The 24776-nt window shown below is 42.6% G+C and overlaps 1 protein-coding gene across 1 annotated transcript in view; it reads right to left on the bottom strand.

Annotated features, from left to right (window-relative positions):
* SYN2 (synapsin II) overlaps positions 1-24776 on the bottom strand; it is a 153527-nt gene that overhangs the window by 79751 nt on the left and 49000 nt on the right. The window contains exons 2-4 of the mRNA XM_032120426.1: positions 18068-18125; positions 15432-15523; positions 11716-11872 (exon numbers count right to left, since the gene is read on the bottom strand). Of these exons, the coding sequence (XP_031976317.1) occupies positions 11716-11872; positions 15432-15523; positions 18068-18125 (307 nt within the window). The remainder of the gene's footprint in view (positions 1-11715; positions 11873-15431; positions 15524-18067; positions 18126-24776) is intronic.

Raw genomic sequence — 24776 nt, 5'->3', positions numbered from 1 at the left:
CTCTTATAAAATTTCAGCATTCTAATTGTACGTCCATAAACAGCCATAAATATTTCTTATTTTCCCTGATTGCTACTTTATAAATTGCTGTTTATAAAGAGGAATTTAATTTACATTTTAATGACCTTCTATCATTTTTTAGGTGGGATCTGGATTATATATTTTTATATTTTCCTTTTCAGCAGCTGAAGCAAATGAACACCAGTCCTGGGCAGGAGCACCATCTTTTTAGATGATAAAGTACTGAATTATCTAATCCAATTCTGAGCATTTACAAACATGGGATGTTCATGAAATAGAAAGTACTAATAGAGCCTAATACTAATAAGTATTTTATATGGATATCAAATCCCATAATCATCTAAAAACCCCCCAACTCATAGAGCTCAGTATTTCAGCAGAAGTCTTCTTTACATCTTAAGAAAAATCAAAGGAAGTGGAAAGAGGTTCTCAGTTTAGCAAGCTGAATTTACCTCTCATTTTCCAATTATGCATCTTATTTTCAGCTCAGAGAGGGATATCCTCAGGTATGTGTGTTTACAGTTTGCAGATTATTATTTTAAGAGGAAAATCGTTGGGTTTTGTAGCATTCATTGCAATGTCAGCTCTTTTCTAGGCAGGATAAAATGCTTCCACACCCAGACTATGGATTGTTCCTCCAAAACAGAACAGGACGATGACTGCTGTGCTTTTCCTCCTCTCCAACAAGGTGTGACACAGAGAATAAATATTTAGTCAAAAAGGAACTTATGCCCCTTGATTTCATATCAAATCATTCTGGGGTTTCCTCACCCCAAGACTGGAACTCTAAATTTGGCTGCACAGATCACGCTGTAACCAAGCAGGAGTTACCAAAAATCCCTTTGCTATCTTCATAAAGAGTTGGATAATTACTTTGCTTATCACTCTCGAGGAGTTAAAATGTGCTTAATTACATGCATGCCATCTCTGAGATGCTCGGATTTGTTCCTAAACAAACCACACCAACTTCTCCCTCGAAGATAATCAGATATTTAAAACTAATGACTGCAGATGGTGCTACCCTTAATTCTGGAAAGCTGCTAATCCCTCTTGCCAGGCTGGAGGATCTGTAGCACTGCCCATTCCACTGGGGAATTTCCTGGTGTGGTGAGTAGGACTTTAACTCAAGGAACTGCATCCCGTTTGCCTGTTCCCTGTTCAGGCAGGACCTCATGGCTATGGACTTTACTGAACCCTCTCTGTCAGAGATTTCCCTTTTTTGAGGGTTTGTTGCCTGTTCTCTTTACAAGTTGAAGTTTGCTCCTGCTGGCAGTAGGAGAATTCCAGCTGCTCATCTAGTGCTTCATGGGAACGACTAAAACAATCCCCAAATTCTCTGGATAGTCTTTTACACCCACCCAGAGGAGCTGGCGTTCTCTAGGAGTAGAGAAATGGGAAAACTTGGATGGGTGAACACTTCTTGAATCTGTCTGTCATAAAAAACATCACTTTTAGCTGAGATTTAACTTATCTCTGGCTGCTCTGAGGTGTGGGCTCATCTTAAGGGTGAAGAAATTCCATGAAATACCAGTTTACCTCTGGATGTCCAGCTATAAACCTGCCTCCTCCCAAATGCATTAATGGGTATCAGAACTTGTGGCTGCAATTCCTGAAGTAAAATTTTCTCCGTTTCTAATGTGATCTCAGCATTCACCAGGGATGGGGTCTCTGCAATGGGATTTTCCCTTTCAATACGCATTGGAAAGGTCCCTTTGCCCTACAGTGCTCTGCACAGGGCCCCTGGAGGGTTTGTGAAGCTGAAACTGGAGTTGATCTGCATTATGGGCTGGTCATGTTACAGCTCTGTTATAGGGAATTAACAAAGAAAATGACACACTGACTGCTTCATCCCCTCCAGATGGCACCAGGAAAAATGTCCTGAAGTCCATTTTTAGGCTGAAATGTCTCTTTTCAGGCTGAAATGTCCATTGTCAGGCTGAGGCTCAGAAATGGGGCTGGTCATGCCATAAAGGCTGGATGACCTTGTGAGAGTAAGAGATGTTCAAAAGCACAAACGTAACAGGGGTCCTTGCAGGCCAACAAATTGAGGCACACACATTGGAGATCCTTCAGAGGGAGAAGGAACAAGGCAGCTGTGTGGAAGGGGCTGGAAGGATACATTTGACACATGGACTCTGTGGGAGTCAATTAACTTTGGCCAAGGTTTTTCTCTATATCTGCATTTTAGACATGGTGCCTGTAGTGTATTTTCATATTACATGACTGTATTTTTAATATTATTATTAGCTGGGAAGCATCTGCGTGACCCTTTTTGTGCTCTCCATGTGCTTCTCTGTTGAGATTGGTCAACATTTCTTCTCTTACCCTTTAGCAAACACTGAAGACTTTTCCAGAAGGCTGACTTCACACACATTTGATTTGCTACTTGATACCTCCATGCCTTCAGCTCCCTCCTCGCCCTCTGGGGTTCTTGCTGCACCTCCTGAGATGGAGCTGCTCAGCCCCTGTGGGTTGAGCTGACCCTTCCCAGAGGGATTTGGGCTGTCTGCTCCAGCTATCCAGAATTTCCAAGGGCATTTCTTGGCTCCTGCCCCTCCCCTGCAGCATGAGAACTGCAATCTGAGAGGCACAGCTCTGCTGCTGCTAATCACTGCTGTAATTAACTGCTGGAATATTTTCACATTAGAAGCACAGATGATGAGATACAAACCATTAAGAGCTTCTACAGGATGAAAAAAAAAAAAAAAAAAAAAAAGCCTTAAATAAAAACCTCATGGCCTTGGAAGAACTGCATGAACTGGCTTACAAATTACCAGAGTGCATCCATGAGAGAAAAAAAGAAAAGTTTTCTACAACAGTTGGAAAAACAGGACTAAAAAAATCCCAAAGAACCAGAAAAGGGTCACAGTCAGAGACACAAAAACATCTCCTGGCTTGCAGGGTTGGGCAAGAAGGCATCTGGCAAGGAGAGACACCTTGGCTGGTGGAAGAGGCACTGACAAATTGTGTAAACAGTGAGGAAAGCGAGATTTAAGGAGGACACGCAGATTAAAATGAAGGAAAACAGCCTATGGTCATAGAAGGGTAGAACACAGATCAAGACATGCCTGGTACTAAAGAATTAGCAAAAGGTAATACCATGAGGCCTAGGTCGAGAGGCCTTCTGGAGCTCTTTGTTTCAGAATGAAAAGTTACAGAAGGAAAAAAGAAGTTTATGGAAGTGAGAGGCTCTGGGGACTCCTTCCTGGGTGCTCTTCCAGCAGTGAGAAAATGCACTTTATTCCACTGTTCTGGGAACAGGGAGTTCAGTGTTCTGACCAGGGAAACATTGGTGCTCTTGTTTATTTTGATGGGACTTGGCCTTGTGCTTAAGCACTTCTCAGAAGGGTTTGGGGCTCACTGCAACAGAAGGAGACTTCCCTGTTTGTGGGGTTTTTTAGAGATGAGGTCCAGTTCAAATAGGAGGTTTCCATAAAAATACTGAGTTCAACGAAGCTTGTGGAGGAAGAAATCAGTGGAGGATTTCCGAGGTGGATTTCCAGGGTGGATTTCCAAGGTGGATTTTCATGGTGGGTTTCCATGGTGGGTTTCCGTGGTGGATTTCCAGGATGGATTTCCAGGGTGGTTTTCCAGGGTGGATTTCCAGGGTGGATTTCCAGGGTGGATTTCCGTGGTGGGTTTCCAGGGTGGATTTCCAGGGTGGATTTCTGTGGTGGGTTTCCAGGGTGGGTTTCCAGGGTGGATTTCCGTGGTGGGTTTCCAGGGTGGGTTTCCAGGGTGGGTTTCCAGGGTGGGCTTCCATGGTGGGTTTCCAGGGTGGGTTTCCAGGGTGGGTTTCCAGGGTGGATTTCCAGGATGCAATGCCATTCCTCAGACACCACCAGCCATCCTCTGCTGGGCCCAGCACGGAATGCCAGAGGACTCTTCGGGGTGGCTGATACCCAACACACCCCAAAAAGAAACCAGGACAAGCACACCTTTCATCCATCTCAGAGGGAGCAGGAGCTAAGGACAGCAGGGGAACACCCAGGAATGTCAGAGGGCAATGGCAGCGCTGGTGGGAGCCGTGGAGATAATGTGGGGGAACTGCACTGGAGGAGAGGGAGAGGATGGAGTGGGGATTGCCCTGGTGGAGCCATCACAGCAGGAAGGATTTTCCTGGATGGGTGATAGATTCCAAGGCAGGAAGGGGAGTCTCATCCCCCCTGATTCTCCTCAGCTCTGAGCCGCCACAGCCACACACCAAAGAAATAGATATAACCTCGATTTTAACTGAAAAAATGATTTTCTAAGATAATTTAATAGGGAATATAACACACAGGTTTCCTTTTTAATTACATATTAAGATTGCACAAAAAATCAAACTTAATTTCCATAATCTGGCCTCCAGCTATGGACATTTGCCTTAACCAAGCTCAAAAGAGGGTTTCTCTACTGTAGCAGGACCAGCAGACAATGCAAAGGACATGAGCCACAGCTTTACAGTCCTGTTTTGAATATTAACTCTACAGCCTCTATTTGAATACAGTTTCTGTCACTAGAAGGTAAGAAACAGTTAAAAGTCTGTTTGAATTTTCTGCCACTAGAAATGTTCAGTGCAGTGAAAAGTCTGTAATGGATGTCAAGAGCTCCCACTGCTGCTTTTTAGTGTAGAGGAGAACAGGGCAAAGTGGCAACAACCCACCACAAAATTCAGGAATGCAGTCAAAAAATCTGAGTCTGCTTTTGCATTAAATTGTCCTGATTGCCATAAATGCTGGTAAAGCAAAATATTCACATACTCAGTTTATATATAAAGTACTTGAGAGTGCAAGCAAGGATTGATAAATACAGAGCTGAGAGAATTAATGGCTGTATGGAACAGAAAAATCATCACCTCACTGAGATTTATTTATTATTTAAGGATCTCTCCTTTTTTTTTTTTTTTTTTCCTTTTTACAGGAATTTCAAGTGAGCTTACTTAATTTAGGAAAGCAAAATCAGTAAGGAAGGCTGGAATATTCCCTTCCTATTCCAAGACTAGATTAAACTAAACCAGCTCTATAAAGAGGTGCAAAGAGCAAACACACTACTAGGTTTAATTTATTTAGATTTCTGGTTATGCATTTAAACTTATAATTACGAATTTTGCTCCAGTTCAATGTTCAAACCTCATATTAAATTGGCTTTTGACCAAAAAGCTTACAATGTTTTCACTCTCCTTCTGACACAGTCTTGTGAATTCACTTTCAGCTCTTGCACTACAAATCCATCAATGTGTTTTGCTTTAAGTGGCAGACTGGGCAAAGAGGCCAAAACCCTCCCTGGCTGACAGAGCATTAAACTGCAGGTTGTTTATTCCTAAGAAAGCTCTGCTCAGAGGAAAAGCACCTGTTTGTTTGTTCTCTGGCTGCCCTGGAGGTACACAGACCTCTGCTTTCACTTGAAATCTGTAAAACCAACACCCTTCTGTAAATCCAATACCCTTCATAGGAATCAAGGGCACAAAACTGGCCACTGATGCAAATATTTGCTGTCAGGCACATGGAATTTGATACAGAGATTGTCACACATCATCACATGAGGCTGCTCAAGCCCTGCCACCCAGGTCCTGGTGTCCAGTGCCTCAGGAAGCAGCTCTGCCCTGCTTGGGAGAGAAGGCAGCTCCTGGTCCAGTGCTGGGGGCAGGGAAAGGAACTTCAGCAACTTCCTGAAGTGAAAGGGCAGGAAAAGGCCACTGCACACCTCTGGCTGCCCTGCCTGTACCTGCCAGTGAGATCCATCTTGCCAGAGTGGTTGAAACAAGAAAGTTCAGTGCTGGCTCCAGGTTTGATCAAATGAAATACATAAAACTGACTAAAACACATCTCAGCGTTTCTAACATTTATCGTGATGGCAGACTGGAATGTGAGCATCCCTAAATGTCTTCCCCATCTGAGCTGAAACCAGATTGCAGGTAAGCATTCTCCAGCCTTGACCTTTAAAAAGATCCCCTCTGGCACATAAAAGAGAGCAATAACCAGCCAAATTCTATCCCATTGCTCAGCATTATTGCACAAATCTGACTTTTGGTAACGAGCACAGGATTTTCTTATAGTGAAACAAACATTGAGAATTTCTTTCTTTAAACCCGACAGGCAATAGCACTGAAAATCTCCCAGATTTACAGCAAGTAGCTTTTCAAAATGCTTCTCTTCTTGCACACATTCATTCTGTTTGTTTTTCACTCTCCAGAAGATGCTTTGACACAAAATTGAATCTCCTCTGCGTGGTTATGTCTCCCATTAGCATAGCTTCAATAATTTGTGTCAACAGGAAGCTGGAAGGAGCAGAGCTCATCTCTTTTTTTCTGCTCCTCCCTGCAGAGTCCCGACAAATGTCCTGCCAGTGCCCCAATCTGTTGCTCAAGATTATTTAAGTATAACTGGGAGTGGAAAAAGCACAAGAGACCAACTTGGAGCAGCAACACACGGAGGAGAAAACAAGGTGGGGAAGAGCACTAGAACCCATCAAACAGCAAGAAAGGGCAGCTAAAACAGACCTTCCAAGAAAGCAAGGTAAAAACAGAGAAGTTAAATGTCCAGTTGGAGTGGAAAGATGAAGACAGATAAGTAGAAGAGCATCTGCAAAAAGAAATGCAAAGCAGAACACGGCACATGAAGTCACAGAATTGTGTAAGCTTGGCAAGAGGAGCAAAGTAAGGAAAATATCAACAAACTTGAAAAAAAAAATTTGGCTGTCTACTCCCAAAGTGTAGGAGAAGAAACAAACAACAACTGTAAGATTTACAATACTCCCAAAGCCTGACAAAAGGAAGAGCCATACCCAGCCTTCCCTCAGAATGGCTGCGGGTGAGCAAGGAAAGAAGTTCTGGCATGACAAAGTGTCTGTGTCACTTCTCTAACATTTAAAAGCCCTAATAACAATAAATTCCTGCAATGGAGCAGAGTGTGACATCTGAAGATGTTTCAGCACAAGATGGGTTCCCATCTGGAGCTCTGTGTGAAAAACACCAGGACCTTTCAGCTTTCTTCACAAACCCACAGGTGTCTCTGACAGCTTTGGCCCAGGAAACCCTTCCTCGCTGGTTCCTCTGTTCCCACATCCCTGGAGCGAGGGAGCGGAGTGTCCCTGTGCCGGCACTGCCCTTTGCCTGGGGCCAAGCTGCTCAGCACCAGCTCCCATCCCTGCAGAGCCAGCTCAGCTGCCTCTCCACAGCCTGGGACAGCTCTGCCCGAGCTCGGCACATGTGGGCGTCCCAAATCCCTCCGGGATTCCCTCCCTCCGTACTTCCAGCTAAGTACAGACCCTTCCACCACCCTGGCAACAGCTAAAGGGGGTCACAGTGTTCACAACTGAGGGTCATTATAGGTTGTGCCCCCTCCTTACGCAGAGTGAATGTGTGATTAAGGCATCAGCAGATCCTTGAAGCCTCCAGACCAGCCCTGCAGCCTCCCAAGGCACACACACATGCTCTCAGGAGAACAGATGTGCAGCCAGCTGCAGGTGCTGGGATGCTTTTCCTCTGCACTGAAGGAACCAGAACTGCACTTATGGGTAGGATTTTGTGAGGGTTTTCTTCCTCCTCAGTCATGTACAGCTGCTCTACACAAGTGCAGCAATTCTGGAGTCTCTGCAGGGCTGAAATGTTTATCAGTGTCAGAAAGAACCTGGAAGTACCAATCCAGCCCCTGTAATGCCTGCAATTATCACATTAGAGTCAGGTTTAACTGAAATAAACCCCAACCCTATATTCTATCTGCAGCAGCCGTGGGCATTGAACCTTGCAGCCCCTGACAATGAAATCAGTTTGCCTGTTTGGTGTCACTCAACTCCACCTCCCCGCCTGACTCCACTTACCAGCAAGCTGCTGGACACAGTGAGGTGAGCAGAGAATAAACTGGGGTGTTCCAAAAAAGCTGCGCCCCTGTCACCAATATTTGCAGCTGAAGCTAAAATCCAGCAGGGTTCAATTGAAGGAAACCCTTCAGCATGCAAGTTTCACATCAGTCATTACAAGCATGCAAAGGGATGCATGCAGGGCAGAAGAACTTTTCAAAATCTTCATCCCAGGACACTGGAAAATCATGTTATGTATTTTTTTAATACATGTTGTTTTGCTGGGGTTTTTAAAGTATTATTTCCCTAGTCTAAATAATGAGATTTTACCTAATGCTGCAAGCACTGATATCATCATCACATTTTCCTGTTCCTTCTGGCCTCTGCAATTACTCCTTCACTCACCTACATAGAACCACAGAACCATTTAGGTTGGGAAAGCCCTCTAGGATCACCAAGACCAGGCACTAACCATGAACTTCTAAGTCCACCACTCATCCTTGTCCTTAAGTTCCACATCTACGTGGAACTTAAGCCTTAAATCCCTCCAGGGACAATGACATCATGCATTATGAGAAAGTTTGCACACAAGCTCCTAAGCCTCAGTTAAGGGAATCCTCCCTTATTTCCTGAATGACATTTTCTAAAGGAAAACAGATAATTTAAATAATATCAAATATTAAGTTTGGAGAATTAATTGTGCTCTTTTTTTTTATCTTTACTTTTTGTTTTCATAAATGCTTTGCAGCAGGATCCACGCCCCATTAGGCAAGAGTAAAACTGTGAGGTGGATTGGGAATCCTACAAGGACAGTGGATGTTTTTGCCTCCCCTTAACTCAGTGTAGCTGTAAATTGAGCCAGGTAAAATTTAAAGTCTCATTTTAGTGCGACATGTCATGCCCAAGACTGTTCCTTTGCAGCACAACCCTGCCCTGAAACATTCTAATGTTTTAATAATAATTCTTCAACGAGGGCATGAACCTTAAAACGGTCCCTCCACAGCTCTGCATGAGCTCAGCAATAAAGAACTTAGTCTTTATTTATAAAACTCATGTTTTCCCCCCAGCTTTCTGACACTCTCACTAGCATTTAAGTGAAACCCATCCCGAGCCAGGGCCATGAATTTTCCATGAGCTAAGTGCTAAGTGTTATCACAGAAGAGAAATAACCTGAGCCCTGTAACAACCCCAAGCCCTGAACATGTTTCAGTACACAAACATCTCACCACACACACTCATTCCAACATTTTCTTCCCCCTGGTTGCTCGCGGCCCAGCTCCTCACAGTGCTCTGAACTTCTGCTGTGAATTTGGAGGAGCTGTGCATGCCCTGACACAAGAGAACATGAGGTTTAAGACCTGCTCTCAGTATGTTCCTGGCAATCGTCCCACCACACCCCACCTTTCAGTAATACACCTCAGATCAAATACACATTTGTTCACTGTCTATTGGCAAAGGCACAGAAAGCCAAAATACAAAAAGATCTTTCCTGGAAAATCAAGGGCAGGTGCTGCAGTTTGTGGCACAGAGTGTGAATCTGCCCCCCGAGCTGAAAAGCAGTTGTACATCTGGAGCTGTGTGTTCCAAAAACACCAAACACCTGGCACTGTGAAGAGCAGTCATTTAAACCACAAAGATCTTGGATGTTGAGTTCTAACTCTCATTTTGTTTGAGAGCCCTTTTATAACGACTCTCACTTCCCCTACTTCCCCTCCTAGCAGTTCTATACTACTCCTAATTTTGCTCTGATGTAAGGAAGATTGATTGCCTGTGGCTAGCTCAATAATTTCCCATCCTTTTAAGGCCCATTCCATTGCACACCCCCTTTTTCTTCCCTGCTGTTATCAAAGTTGTAATTCCCTTCTGCCACTCCAAATTTTACCTGCAGGAAAGTCAATCTATTTCTCGTGAATTAGTAAAGGTTGTTACTCATGGCTTTATGTAGCGTTCTGCTTCCCAGTTTTCCATGGGGCTTTTGCACTTGCAATGTTTATAGAGAGAGCTTTCACACGAACATCAGGTCACTGGTGCTGACAAAGGGATTGTGCAGGAAGAAATCCCTGCCATGCTGTGAAGAGGGGGTGAATTGATGGGAAATCCCAGCATGTCCATGGCCATGTAGGAGCACAAACCCTTAATTTTAGCAGGCAGCAGCAGACTGAGGAGTGCATTCCCAGGCATCCACAACAATTTTCAGCAGGGATTTCACCCAGGCAGGGAGCATACGAGGGATTGATCCAACCAAACAAGGCAGACAATGATATTGGCAAAACCAACAGTGCCTGGATTCTGCTGCAATATCTGACCAGCCATGAAGTTGGCTGAGTCTAAGGTTAATGGATTTTTACCCTCAGGGAATGGGTTGGAATGGCTTCATAGAATTCCGGAATATCCTGAGTTGGAAGGGACCTACAAGGTTCATTGAAGTCCAGCTCCTGGCCCCACACAGGTCCATGAGTTCTTCCTCTGCTTTCCTTTCCTAAATCTGGTGAAGATTTCATGATGCTCTGGGATATACACAGTTGTCTCTACATCTCCAGCACCCCCAAGAACACAAGGCAGGATATCCCAGGTTAAGCAGCCAAACAAACCCCCAGGTTTGTACACAAACTCTATCTGTGCTCACACTAAAAGCCCACACTCCTCACTAGGACCCACTGAAGGGCAGTGATAAACACAGATATGGCAGTCTGTAAGGAGGAATTATTGCTTTACTTTTTATTGCATCATTATTGCATCTAAATGCTCCTGGCTTTGCTTTCCCCACCCAGCTCTATTGCACCCAGTGAATCAAAGCACTGGGAAATGCCACACAGCTGGAAGATGTGATGCACTAAGATAATGAATTTGGCAATGTACAGTATGTACTGAGGAGCTGCAAATGCTCTATCAATTATTTATTCCCCCCCTGCAGCAGTTTACTGCAGCATAAAAGGATAATAAAATCAGCTGCAAGATGTATATGCTAAAAAGTGCTGACGATTGTTTGGAGGGATTCTCATAGTGAGTATTAAAAAATAAACATCTTCAAGGCAATGAAAAGTATTGCAGTAAAACTTCTCTGCAGTGGCAAAAATATTGACAACTGTTCTTTTCTTACCCAGCTATCAGAGGAAAAAATGAAGTTTTGGCTATTTGTAAGAAGTGGGATTTTTAAAAGTTGTGTTAGCTCTTGGACAATGGAACTGTAGGAGCAGTGACTGCTCTGTGGATCATCACCTTTTACAGCACCACATTTTAACTTGTTGTTGCTCATGTTTAGTTCTTTATGAACCAAAAGGATCACCAAATGCTACCTCCATTTCTACAAAGCATGTCAAGAAAAACTGCACTGGCTTCTCCACTGAAGGTGGCAGAGACCAGCAGCTCTCCAGGGTACCTCACTGCTCAGGGGTAACTGAAAGGCCCAACTCCTACCCCAGAGGCACAGGATTATGAAAAGGGCTTTCAAATGAGGAAACGAGTCGCTTCAGATTTCCTTGCTAAAGCATAGCCCCAAAAATTTCACAGGAATGAGGAAAACACTGGCTAGAGCCTGTTCAAATTATGTTCAAAGCCACAAATATGAGAAATATTCTCAGCTTGCTTTTCCCAGACAAATTGTGAACACTCTTTCCTCACTTTGAGGAAGCGTGTAAGCAGTGGGGAGCCTTTCCATTGGACGCCTCACTTATTTCTCTATTTGTACTACAAAGATTTTCCCTCTCCGTCCCCACACTGGCTCTTGGAAAAAAAAACCCCATTATTTAAATGTCTATGTTTGGTTTTTAACCCTTCCACTATTCCACCGCTCGGCGAGGGAGGTTTGCAGTTGGATAACCAACGTTCGCGAAGGGCAACGAAAGAGGCAATTAAAGAAAGGCTTTGCAGCAGCAGAATTCCCGGGCCCAGGAGATTCCCAGGTGCAGCACTCACCACCCAGGGCTTGTCACAGAAGTTGTAGATGGACTCGAGGGAGTTGACGCTGGGGATGCCGGCGTACTGCATGCCGATGATCAGGTTACGGAAGTCCTCGTTCTCGGCCATGCTGTAGGAATGCTGCCGGACCAGCACGAAGTCAGGCCGGAATGACCTGCCAAGAAACAGACACAGCGCTGCTAATCCACCAGCAAACTGGTTCTCCTTCAACAGCAAAATGGGCAGGAGGGGAAAAAGTGGCTGGTGGGTGGCTAGGGAAGGGCTGGAAGAACATCCAAACCAAAGGGAAATGATAAAAGATGGAAAGAGCCTTGATGGCTTTGTGAAAATCTGCATCATCCTCCACCTGTTCAGCATCCCCTCAATAATGGGGCTCCATTAAGAGGAGAGAGAAATTATCATGGATTTCAGGTTGTTTTCCTGCTGAAAGATAAATCACATTAGAGCCTCTGGGTATGTCCTTAGTTTGTGTGGTCCAGCTTCTGAGCAGTGCCAAGCAAAGTTAAAGCAGGCAAAGGGCTCTGCCACAGACTTGGGCTTTTGGGGAACAATTTTGTTTCACAACTCTCGTCAGGCTGTTTTAAGGACAGCAAGGGATGAAGCAACCACACTGCTGGCAAAAGGAATCAGACCATAATGGAGAGAATCCCATTCTGAAACTGAACTTTTGATCAAGAGACTTGTCAAGATGAATTTCTGAACTTACAACTGCATTTCCCTGTTTTCTCTCTGGTATCTGATCAGCATTTCCCCTGCTGCTCTCTGTGGTTTCCTGCCTATCACCCTGCACCTTTGCCAACAATCTGACACCATCTTCACCTTACTCCAACCCTGACATTTTGTTACTGGAGAAGGTTATGGAAAACAGAAAACACAAAACAACGGGGCAGAGCCTCCAGAACAGGGCAATTCACTCCTAAATTTGACTGTTGAAAGAGTCTCTTCTGCATTCCAGTTTTATAGGGGAAAAAAAACCCTGACCAGCTTGAAGATTTCAAGCTCCTAAAAGAGGTATAACTGCAGGGTAAATTAAATTAGCATAGTAAATTGGTGAAATTATTTACATGCCTTGAACAAATACAAGCTGTGTACTGGAGTGAGACACTCTGAAAATTACAAATTGATTCGGAAGTCTCAGTCTGGTAGAACAAAAAACAAAACAATTAAAATCCATGGTAAAATTGCTTTAGCAGCTCTGAGATCCCAGCCTGGATGCAGAAGTCAAAGTAGATTAGCTGGATTCTTAAATTTCAAATCACAGAATCATAGAAGTGTTTGGGTTGGGAGGGAGCTTTTAAAGCTCATTTTCTTTTCTAGTGGAAGGCAGGGACACCTTCCACTGTCCCAGGTTGCTCCAAAACCCACCCAACACATCCTTGGACACTTCCAGAGAAGAGACTGCCACAGCTTCTCTGGGCACCCTGTTTTACCACTGCCACTGTAAAAATTAGAAAAAAAACCCCAAACCTGCATGATTTGGCAAAAGCAACCTTATGGATTTGCTGTCAAGGGTCATTGAAATGGCCCTGAAGCTCAGTGAGCAAAACCTGTAAAGAGATCCTTTAAACAGGATTCCTGAAAAATATCCCCAGCACAGCTCGGAGATGTTGTGATCTGGATTTCATGGAGGGTGCCAGGAGTTTGGAACATGGAAATCCAATTTACTGCCCCAGCAGGAATGTAATACTTAGAGGACTAATGATGCCTTAATCAAAATTGCAGATCCCTCAGTGAAAGAGAGGCAGCTTTTATCACTTAAAATAAGGGGGATAACACATCCCAGACAGCACTGTGGTTCCAAAGAAAAGACTAGAAAGTGTCCTTTCAGAAACCAATTTAATGAAATAGTTGGAGGACGGAGGGAATGTGCTTTTTAAAAATTGAAAATAAAGAAATACTTTTTGCTTTGCAAAAGCCCCTCAAAGGATTCTGATACATTCATGTAATTGTTCTATTTCTGTAATTAATGCTGGATGGGGTGACTGCATGCAGAAGGTCAGGAGAAAATGTTTAATTCTGGCTCAAGCATCAAGATCCAAAATCTCAGCATATGTTACACAAAATATAATTTTTCATGGTGTGGTTTTCAGTCACAAAAATCAAGGAAGTTGGTGGCTGCTTTTTTTTCCTCCTAAACTAAAACAGCAAAATTTTATCATTAAAATCTCTATGATTTTGTTAACTAATAATTCGCTCATAAATCTATGATACAAGGTCCCTTTGGACCTCAAATTGATAACAAATATCTCCACTTATCACAGAAACAGAGAGCCACTCTCCCATCATGCCTGCACCTCACACCACAAACCACACACATCCAGGCATCTCACACCAGATTTGAGGGGAAATTATCAGCTTCAGATATTTCTATTTGGGTAAATAATTTACCCACAAAACTATAATATTACAAAATCCCTTTTTATCTCGTTCTCAGAGTTATCTGATGGCACAAGGCTCCTTTGTTTTGTAACACAAGCAGCACTTTTAGCAAGTCTTCTCACGAACTGCAAATCTTTGTGGATGTTGTTTTCTGGAGGTTCCCAGCCCTCATTTTCTCCTGACATATTTTGATGGTAACTTGGCCTCGATACTTTTTGGAATACTTTTTGGAGTACTACAGAAAAGCCACCAGGGAGCAGCGATCAAGATTTCTTGGCTCCAAAACTTCCATCACTGGGTAAAAAATTCCACCAACCCTAAGAAAAATCAAATCTCTTCTGAGGAAATAATCTTGCGGATTTGGCTCGAGATCATTGTTGTTGTATTAAACTGCAATATTTTTAAAACATGCCAGAGATTAAAGAGTTGGAATTTTGAAGCATAAACTTGTTTTGAATATTTTTTCCTGGTTTTGGGTTTTTTTTTGTTTGGGTTTTTTTTGAAATGAATGAGTAGACATTTTGAGATCTTTTATTTTGAGAGATGTTCTGCAAACCATGAAGATCCAGGACATGCTTGTGTGGCTCCAATTGTTCAGCCAAACAACTGCTACACTTCACTCACACGTAACTGCACCGGCCAAAATAGGAGCAATTCTCACCATTTAAATAAAATATAGGATATAATTTTGATAATAATTCTGCCAATATAATAATTCTACCAATATAATTTTGCTAATATAAATTTTCTAATGCTTCCTTAAGCTTTTACTGTGCCCTGTTTTCTCCCCTCACATTTACAAGGCTGTTGGTGTCCTCACTGAAAAAAACAACTTAAATTCATCCTGTCTTCAATTGGCATCATCCTTTTTAGACAGAACAGCTGTTGGGAAATCTGAGGTGTTCAAACTGAAGTGTTTCAAACAGGCAGGAATATTCCAGGAGCTGCCCTGAGAGGGCAGTTATGACTTGGTCTGTTCCAATAGAAAATATTCCACATTAGAAATAAATTCTGCTCATCTGGGAGAGTCTGCCAGGTACAAAATCACCAAACCCGTGTCTTTCTGTAACAAACATAAAACCCAAATCAATCACCTGAACTCCCAACCACATATTCTTTATTCTGAACTTCATTCCCTTAATAAATCCATTTTCCCCATGATTAAAATGTCAAGATGCATCCTTGCTGTCACAAAAAGGGGGTCACAAATCACATATTTTATTTTCTACTTTCCCTCTCGGGCACCAGGCAAAATCCACAAACACAACCAAACCCCTCAGCACACATGATGCCATTTACTGCTTTTTGCTGTCATTTTGTTTAGTTTTCCTTACCTGATGACTTTGGTGCCATTTCGAATTACTTGGATATCAACTGCATAATTGCCATCAGCATGGGCTATCAAGTTGATTTCTGAAAATTCTGCCTATGAAAAGAAGACTCCTGTTAGTCAGTCTGGTTTATTTTATTGTTTTCCTAACTCCCTTATTTCAAGCACCAGGGCCTGAAGCGCTGGCAATCGACATTTGAAATAAAATGAGCACCAAGAGGACATTGATCCAGCAGTATCTGCCAAGCATGACACATCATATTCGAAAAGATTTTAATCCAAAGAGAGCAAAAGGTAAAAAAAAAATGTTGTGAAAATGGATTGTGGGGCAGTAGCAAGCGGATTTACTCATCCATGTCTGCACAGAAATGTAGGAATTATATTTTTGCTTTAACAATGTTATCAAAGAGATTAATACAGGCTCAACATTGACATAAAGTTTTGAAGAAAAGAGTACAAAAGCAGAACTAAAATAACATTTTCTTGTAGAATTTTGTGTCTCCTCAAAGTGCTTACCCCGTTCTATTTTCTTTATGTGCATTTACTGCTCTTTTTGAAAGATCTGGTGCCAATGAACAATTGTCTCACAAAATTCTCAATTAAAGCACTTTTTCAAAAGTCTTCTCACACTGGAAATGTGGAATTTAAAAGGAACCGCTCCCATACTCTGAATCTCCAGTTATTTGAAAGGAAAGGACAGGATGTTTTTCATTTATCCCCAGCCTTTCACCAGCTTAGACTCTCAAGGCACTTTACAATAACATTGCCCAGCAGAAGAATTGAAATGCAGCCAACTGTCTTCTGGTGGATAAAGAAAAGTGTCTTTGCTGCCCCGGACGCCAGCACAGAATAGAGAGTGTCACAATTCTCATTAGTCTCCTCTTGAAAAATGGTATCACTGCAAGTCTTCCTCAGTGAGATCTGGGAGGCTTTCACACTCTGGTGCTCAGTGAAGGGAGTGCTGAACTCTTCCTCCCACTGCTCCAGCTCAGGCGCTGGAGTGTGTGCTTGGTTTCCAGCACAGAGCTCTCCTCACTAAACCCAGACACCCTCACACCTCCTGGGATCACTGGGACACAGCTCCAAGCACAGGGGACACTTCCAAGTTTATTGCAAAAACAGTGCAAATGGGGAGAGAATGAAATATTTGTGTATGTGCTGAAAATGGCAAAGAATCATTTGCAATCTGCTGGCTCCCAGACTGAGAATGGATATCTGCAATTAATAAATCATTTTAAAAGCTTAGGACGTGATAGAAGACGTTGTGTGTTAAGAAAGGCAGAGTACAAATGAAATAATTAGTGTTATAATAAATGGTATTAGCAGTAGTTGTTATTTGTGTTTGATTGTTGCTGTGCTGACGTGTTCAAAGGGATTTGTGTGGCTCAGAAACTTCCAGTCTCTCTCTGATTAAAGTTCTGGTCCCACAACACAGCTCAGGAAGGAATTTCCAGGTTTACACTGAGTTTCTGCTCCTGTTAAAGAGATGGGGTGTGTGCTGCCCGCTGCCTGCTCTGTTCTAGGTGTGAGTGGACAAATCAGTTGTCTTTGTTTTCCTGCCTGTCCCTCAATTCTCCTGAAGACCCCTGGCAAAGCTTTCCATGTTCCCAAGCCAAGGGCATCAGATATTCAGCAGTGCACAGAATGGATGCTGCACCATTACAGTGAATTTAGATCAGCTGGATCCACAAAGGGATCATTTTCCCTCACTCCTTGAAAATCCAATGACAAAACAACCCCAGGCCTGATGCTTCTTACAGCAGCATCTATTTGAGGAGTTCAAGATTCAAAAGCAGTGAAAAGACTTATTTAAATCCCTCCTTTGAGCTTAAATAAAATAGCCATAATTCCAGTGCACCCTAAATTATATCTCCATATTTATTCCTATTTATTATGGGTTTTGTTTAATCCCCTGTAGTGGTTTGGTTGCTAAACCATGACATCCCCACATGGTAGCGCTGCACCCAGAGCACATTTATATTCCTGAGTGGGGAATTAGTGATACAGAACTGCCACACGTAATTCATGGAGTGTCTGGGAACTTCACAGTCTCTAAGCAACAACTTCTGAATACAAGATGTTTTTCATGCTGTGAAAATTATGGTCAAAATCCTCTAAGAAGAGCCCACGTTGGGTGCCAAAAAAGGGCTGTTGTGGTTTAACCCCAGCTTGCAGCTCAGCCCCACACTCATTATTCCCACCCAGAGGGATGGGGAGGGGACCAGAAGGGTAAAAGTGGGCACACTCCAGGGTGGGGATAAACAGAATTCAAGAGATAAAGCCAAAGCTGTGAGTGGAGGCAGAGCAAACCAAACCCCACAGCAGCTCCAGGGGAGAAAATTAACTCTGCCCCAGCCAAAACTGTCACATCTCCTGAGCTGGGAGGGGTTTGGGGTACAAAGATCGTGAATTTATCTTTGCATGTATGCACAGAGAAGCATGGAATCACTTGGGGTGGAGAAGCCCTCTCAGATCATGGGGTCCAACCATTAATGCAAGGCCACCACCAAACCATGTCCCCAAGTGCCACACCCACATGAGTTTAAAATCCCTCCAGGGAGGTGTCACATATGTGTTAAATAGAGGTGTGCTTCTTTAAATGCACACATATAAAAGTAACATGCAGGTTAAGTCACTTACCTGTTCCACCTTTATGTCATACTCTCCATGGACTTTTTTTCCACGAAAAGCCTTGGCCCTGCAGGAAAAAAAAAAGGGAGAGAAAATCAAGGATATCTGTATCTGTAATCAGTGTCTGTAGAAAACTTCCTGTATCGCCTTCAATGTCTTGAAAACACACAGATATGCTAATTAAACTGCCCACTGCACATACACAATTCCCCTTCTTTGCCATCCTTGTATTCTTCGTTCCATCCCACAGCATCTTGTAGTAAAAAGCACAATGTGATTTCCAACACCGAAGTGAAAGCACACTGGAATGATGAACCATTCTGAAGTCCACGTTTCACAGTTATTAAATCATATAAAAGGAGGCCTATTAAACAGGTACAGCCATGCTCTCGAAGCCAACAGTGCCCCTGGAAATTCATTGCCATGTGGAGAACTTCCTAACCACCACTCATGTTCGTCTTTACCCATGAAGTTTATTTAGAAAAACTGGTTTGTTGGGAGCACTATGCTTAGAAACTTTACATTGTTTTTAAAGTAGCAGAGTACTGGAGACTGCTGTTGGCAGATCTTTGAGTGCCTGCTTGGTTTCCTAATCAGTTTTCCTTCCTCTAGACTAACTTAAGATGAAGTTAATGCAAAGGAGAGCTTATGAGCAGTTATTATACGCCAGGATTGCTGGGATAAAACAGAACTGAATTCACTGATCCAGCCTCCCAGGCCTTACCACCAGATATTCCTCTAGGAATTCACCCCTTGTATCCCTCAGGCAGCATGTATCTGCTTTGGACTAAAAGAGAATTTAAACAAAAAAGAGAAATCTTTTAAAGGTTTGATACAATTTGATAAAAGGGAATTATTCTAACACTCTGAAGTTGTTAAAGGAATATGGGATCAGTCTCTCTGCATTTTCCTTGCTCAAGCCAAAGCTTAGAGGATGTTCCCTGCTTTTTTCTTTTACAAGGAAAAATTTGTTGCACAATTCCAAACCACAACACCACAGAACGTCACCTCAAGCATTAAAGAAGAGTGACTTTGTCCATTTTCAACATCTAACAAAATGCTATTGTATTACATGAAACCTACCTCACCAATGAAAGCAATATTAATACAAATATTAACAATTTATCCTTGCTTATTGCCACTGGGGTCCAGAAGAGTTTCACCACTGGTTTCAATAGTGGAAGAAGCAAACTTCATAAAAATCAAATGAAAGCACTGCCTTGGGCAGCATTTCATCAGGAATAAGGATATTTCTTAAGGATAGCTTTAGGCTATGAATAATGGATGTCAGAAAGCAAAAAAAAGTGTTTATACTGAAACCACACACTAAAATATTGCCCAACCATTAATTCTGTATAAACATGCAATTGGTAAGAAGAAAACAAGGAAGAAATCATTTGTATTATTATTATTATTATTATTGTTATTATTTATACTGTATTCCTGCAATAAATACACAGGAAGGATGAAGTTTGAAATCCTTGTTTTGTTATAGGAGGTGCACACTCATCTTAGTGTCACCAAATATTTTTGCCAGTACTAAAAGTGGAAGTTAAACCTAATTTACAGCAATGCCATTGATCACTTGTTTCTCTTTCCAAATTTGTTTAAGAATCCCATAAGAGGAATGTGAGCATCCCCTCTTGAAAGCTTTGAAGATTCTGGGCATGTTTTATGGGAAAACCCAGGGCATTTGTGCCAGAGCAGGGAGGAAGGTCTCACAATCAGGGCTAACACCACATCTGCCTCAGGAGGAAAGCATCCAGCTCACCTCAACAGACAGCTTTAATGCCTCTCTGAAAAACTAAAGATTTACCCCTGAAGAAAATACTTAAAGCCCAATTTCTGGTCCCCATAAATTTAACATCATTGTTCTGGTTGAATTCAACTGGGAGCAGGACAAGCTCCTGGATTTCTCTCTGATGCTGTAACAGGTGAGGTAAATGTGTTATAGGGCATCACACAACACATTTAATTTAAATAGAATTATCTTGGCCACATTATAGTGAAGCTGCCTCTTGGGCACTGGAAAATAAGTTTAGAGTAATATTCAAGTTTCTTCAAATCTGAACGAAACCTGGCCATCCACAGAGATTAAACTTCCCCCTAAGGCCTGCCCTAACAAATACCAGCAACTGGTACTTCCTTGAGAGAGCAAATGGAACTGGGAAACCACAGAGAGCCCAAGGCAGACCCTCCTACTCTTTACTCCAAGTCCACTGCACGTATGTGTTAGTGCGATAACCAAAATACTCATTAACTGTTAATTAGTGAGATGCTATTCCTCTAAATTCGGTCTTTCTACTTAAACATGAGGCAACCTCCAAACAGCTAAACCCTGGCATGATTCACATTTCAATAAATGACTTCAGCTTTGAAAATAAACAGGAATAGTGAGGACTGAAGTTAAGCAATCTGAGGCTTGAAAACAAATCTGACATTCAGTCATTTAAAGAGACTTAATTTCACAGCAGCTTTAGCCAACAGCTTTTATAAAAATGTATAATATTCCACAGTATTCTCCAAATGTTGAGCCACAGACTGCAAGAATTTATCTTGGTATCTCTAAAAAATAACTTAAAGACTCATAGCTCCAGAATTTCAGAAAAAAGTCCAAGAGTTTCTTAGCATGTGTTTGCTGTGAAATAGAACCTGGTTTTTGTTCTATTTACTCTACCTATGAAATTCAGCCATGCCCTGCTTGAATTATTTCCCATTTTCAATAAAAGAAAGAGGCAATCCTTTCATAAAGGCAGTCATCATATACTTATGGTAATTTTTTTTTTTTTTTAGAGAGGGGAGCTGAGGAACGAAATCGTTTGGTGTTATTGATTTACAGGATTCCATTCAATTGTAGTTTAAAATTCCTGTTAAGCCTTATTGCTCTTGGCATGGAGCATGGAATGGCTGTAACCAGCTCTCAGAGCTTCCCAGGACAGGGTCTCTGAGGAGTGTGAGGTGAGCTGCCAGCATGAGTGAAATTAAAAAACAAACTTGCCCCACACCAGGTAACATTTGGCTGCCTGCTGTTGATGATTTTTTGCATTGCAGGTAAGGAAGAGGAGGAAAGAAAGGAGCACCATCATCCCCCTGAAACTCAAACACTGCTTTCCAAAGCCAACAGAGAGAGCAGAGAGCTGTGGAAGGGATGCTGCCCATTGCAGTCACTGGCAGGGCCTCTGATAGTCAGAGTCTGTTCAAAATACCTGAAATATTGATGCATTCCTTGCTTCACAACCCATATTTAAAATTAAACAAGCAGAGAATATGCAGTTGCCATAGAGGCAGCCTGACACGAACTCACTCTGCTCACTGAACTTTGGCAAGGACAAGGAATGAAGCAGAGTCATTAAAGGTGTTTCAAATATATTAAAAAATCTGATGTATTTCCCTCTTCACCTACCCACAGTTCCACAGTGTGTAATTCCATGGACTTAAAAATCCTTGTTACAATAATCTCAAACTAAAACACGTTGGAGAAAAACCAAGCCTGGTCTTGTGGCTGAGACTTCAAGTTGAGCCCAGTCTTCAAGGGCAAATCTGATTAGAAATAATTGATTCTTTAGTTCAATTAAAAAAGACTTTTGTAAATAAAGGAAGACCATAAGATACTGTCAACAAAAGCAAGTGTATGCTAAGATCTGCACAACATTTCCATTTTCTGGGAGTTAAACCACAACCTGCTGAGACCAGGGGGATTTCTCTATCAATTTCCATGTGCTCTACAACTGACAAGGCCAACATTTGCTGTGCTGCCTTCCCAATCAGCCAAGCTAAGGAAAATCATCATCTGGATAACTCACCTATGCTGAGGTTATCGTGCTTAAATAGAAATTATCCAGACCACTGTAAACACAGTGATTTACAGACTTTCTTTTTTTCACTTGTTCCACATTTCTGCAAAAAGAGACTGATATGAAACAAAAAAATATCCTATTTAAAACCTGACTCTGAAAGACCTTGATGCTCTTAAATGTGTTACTCAGATTCTGCAAAGACCTGTCTGGATTTAGAACAGGTCCTTTTTGTTTCTGCACGGTGGAGTTCCACCCTTGGCACCTGCCCCAGCCAGTATTTCACTCTCACATGAAACAGTGATGTTTGCTCAAGCTATTACTTCACACAGAAATTGCCCCAGAAGAAGCAGGCCATCACCACAAAACAAATGACAGAACACATCAGACCTGTGACTTTGAGTGACTTTTAGCTGCAGAAGTGCTCCCTGCTGAGCTGGCTTTCATTAGATTAATGATAATCTCCACTAGCAGGAGCTGTAAGTGTGCACAGCAGCAGCACATTTCCCTGGCTCTGGGACAGCACAGGTTCCTCCAACGGGTTCCATGGCTCACACTTCCAGCAGTTCTGCTCTGCTGTTAATCACTCAGCTGGACAGAATGCCCTCCCCAGCAGAGGCACTGCCATGGCAAGGACACAGGGATTGCCCTTCAAAGTCATTCACCCTGGGAGGTGACAATTCACAGAAACCCCAACTGAAGTTTGATTTATTTCATACAAATATTTTTTCCCCAGCACGCCAGGTAGGACCCGACTGATGCAGCTCTTCACTCTCAGTCCAGCCTTTTGAAGGGGAAAATAAACTGCTCCTAAAAAAAGGTCCTTTTGCCAGTACATCTCAGGCTTCTGTCTGTGCTGTCTGTGCACCTGAAATCACTGCATCAAATATTTCCACACCAGAGGTGTCAATCGTAAGAGACAGAAAGAGCGTTAGTGGGAACAAAGGCAAGCACTTCCTGTCCTGGTGCATCTCAGCACAGACCTCCCAGCTGGCCTGAGCCTGGCACTGACACAGTTAATTCTGTCAGCCTGCAGGATTTCTTTATCACTGAGCTGCCCACTTTTACTGAGGACCACGAGGGCACAGCCACCCCAGAGCTCAGACTGAGCAGGGCAGGAGAACACCTCTGGGGCAATCCCTGCTCCTCTGCTGCAAGCCTTTCCTGCCCTCCCTTCTTCAGCCTGGAGCAAAGAACTTTGCTAAACACCTGCTTAAAACCCAAACCTCCTACATGCACCTTCATACCTTGCCCCACTCCCTTCACCAGGGATGGCCAAACTCCTGAAAAACCAGAGTAAACACTTTTCAGTGAAGGATTTCCCTACCCAGGCCGTGGAGGAGCTGCCCAAAGAGATTCCGCTCTAAAACCTTATTTTAAAATAACCCATGGCCTCTCTAGAAATGAAGAACACAGTTTTATTAAGCAGCAATTATTCCATTTCCCTGCCTGGGCTGCACACCTCCTTGCTAGAAAGGTGGTTTTGGTTTTTTCACAACAGCTTTATGTGTGGCACCTTCAGAGGCTTCCATAACCTCCAACTCAATCCCTTCTTTTATTCTCCTAATTTATTTAATTTATTACCAGCCCTTTCTTTTTTAACAAGTTCTCCCATCCCTTGGCATGTATCAGATCCCCTCTACTCTGATCATTTAAACAAAGCAGAGCCATTTTATTCTTTCCAGCCCAAGAAGCACCTCTGTTGCTTTATTCTGGAGGGTTTGTCCCTCTGCTCTGTGCCTGAACAGTGTTTTCACTAGAGATGTGATGCAGAAGCAAGTGCCTCCTACTCCTGAATCTCTCAGTTGAACTGAAATTTTATGGGTCTTTTAAGCAGCCTGCTCAACTGAAAATGCCTCATTTTCTGCCCACTCGAGGTGAAACAAGTCCTCTTTCATGCCCAAACACCAGTCTGCCTTTCTGGTAATGTCTCTGAATCCCACACCTCCCATTATGTAATATTTACCATTAGCCCATTACTTCTCTGCAGGATTTGCAGTCACGATGTAACTTCTGTGAGCTCCTTTGCTGCAAATTGGATGACAAATGAGGGTATTTTTAAATGTTCATTCCCTCATCAGCAGAAGACCTAATACGTGATGCAACACACCCTAACCTTTCCCGAATCTGTTAGACTCATTAGGACGACTACTACACTTCCCCAGGGTTGGGGTCATAAAAATATTTTGTACTCATGAGATGAACAGAAAGTTCCAACTTTTATGCAGGAAAACATATCAGCCAAATTACGAAATATTACAGTGCTGAATCCAGCTTTTATTGGTGCTTGGTGCTCAAGCCTCAAGCTGCATCTTCTGCACCAGCTGCCCTAAGTTCCTTATCTCCTACAGCCAGTAAACAATACTGCAGGATAAAGTAACAAATTTGGCATTTCCCTACCAACTAAGCGGTCCATTCTTTCCATTTCATCTGCTGATAACCAAGATAAAGAAGTTCAAACTGCTACTGAGCAATCCTGTTCAGAAAGGAAGGCACATCATCTTGAATAAGCGGCTAAAATGTCCCACAGTGCAGCCCCTGGTGAATAGTTTGTGACAGAAAACACCCAAACCAGCTAGAGATATAATCTTGAGATATGTAAATTTATTTTTTCTTATTGAGGTAAAGAAAATAAAGTGAACCTAAAGACTTTACACTGCCAGGAGGTCATTTCTGGCAACACCTGAAAAGCCATATAAAGCAGCATGGAGTGAAAGAGCCTCTGAGACTGAATCCAATCCATTTTTCATCAGAAATGCATCTGCCTTTTAATTTTCCTATTTATGCCGAGTTCTCTGAGGTGTTTCAGATGTCTTTAAGGAAGATGTGTGGCTCTGTGAGGTAAATCTGAATCACTTATGCCTGGAGACACTACAGAATGTTACTTCACATATAACCTGTTGGGCTGTGACATTGGTTGAATT

The sequence above is a fragment of the Corvus moneduloides genome, chromosome 11, assembly GCF_009650955.1.
Source record: "Corvus moneduloides isolate bCorMon1 chromosome 11, bCorMon1.pri, whole genome shotgun sequence".
In the NCBI taxonomy this organism is placed as follows: Eukaryota; Metazoa; Chordata; class Aves; order Passeriformes; family Corvidae; genus Corvus; species Corvus moneduloides.
The sequence above is the reverse complement of the archived record's forward strand: the minus strand, read 5'-3'. Positions and strand labels throughout refer to the sequence as shown.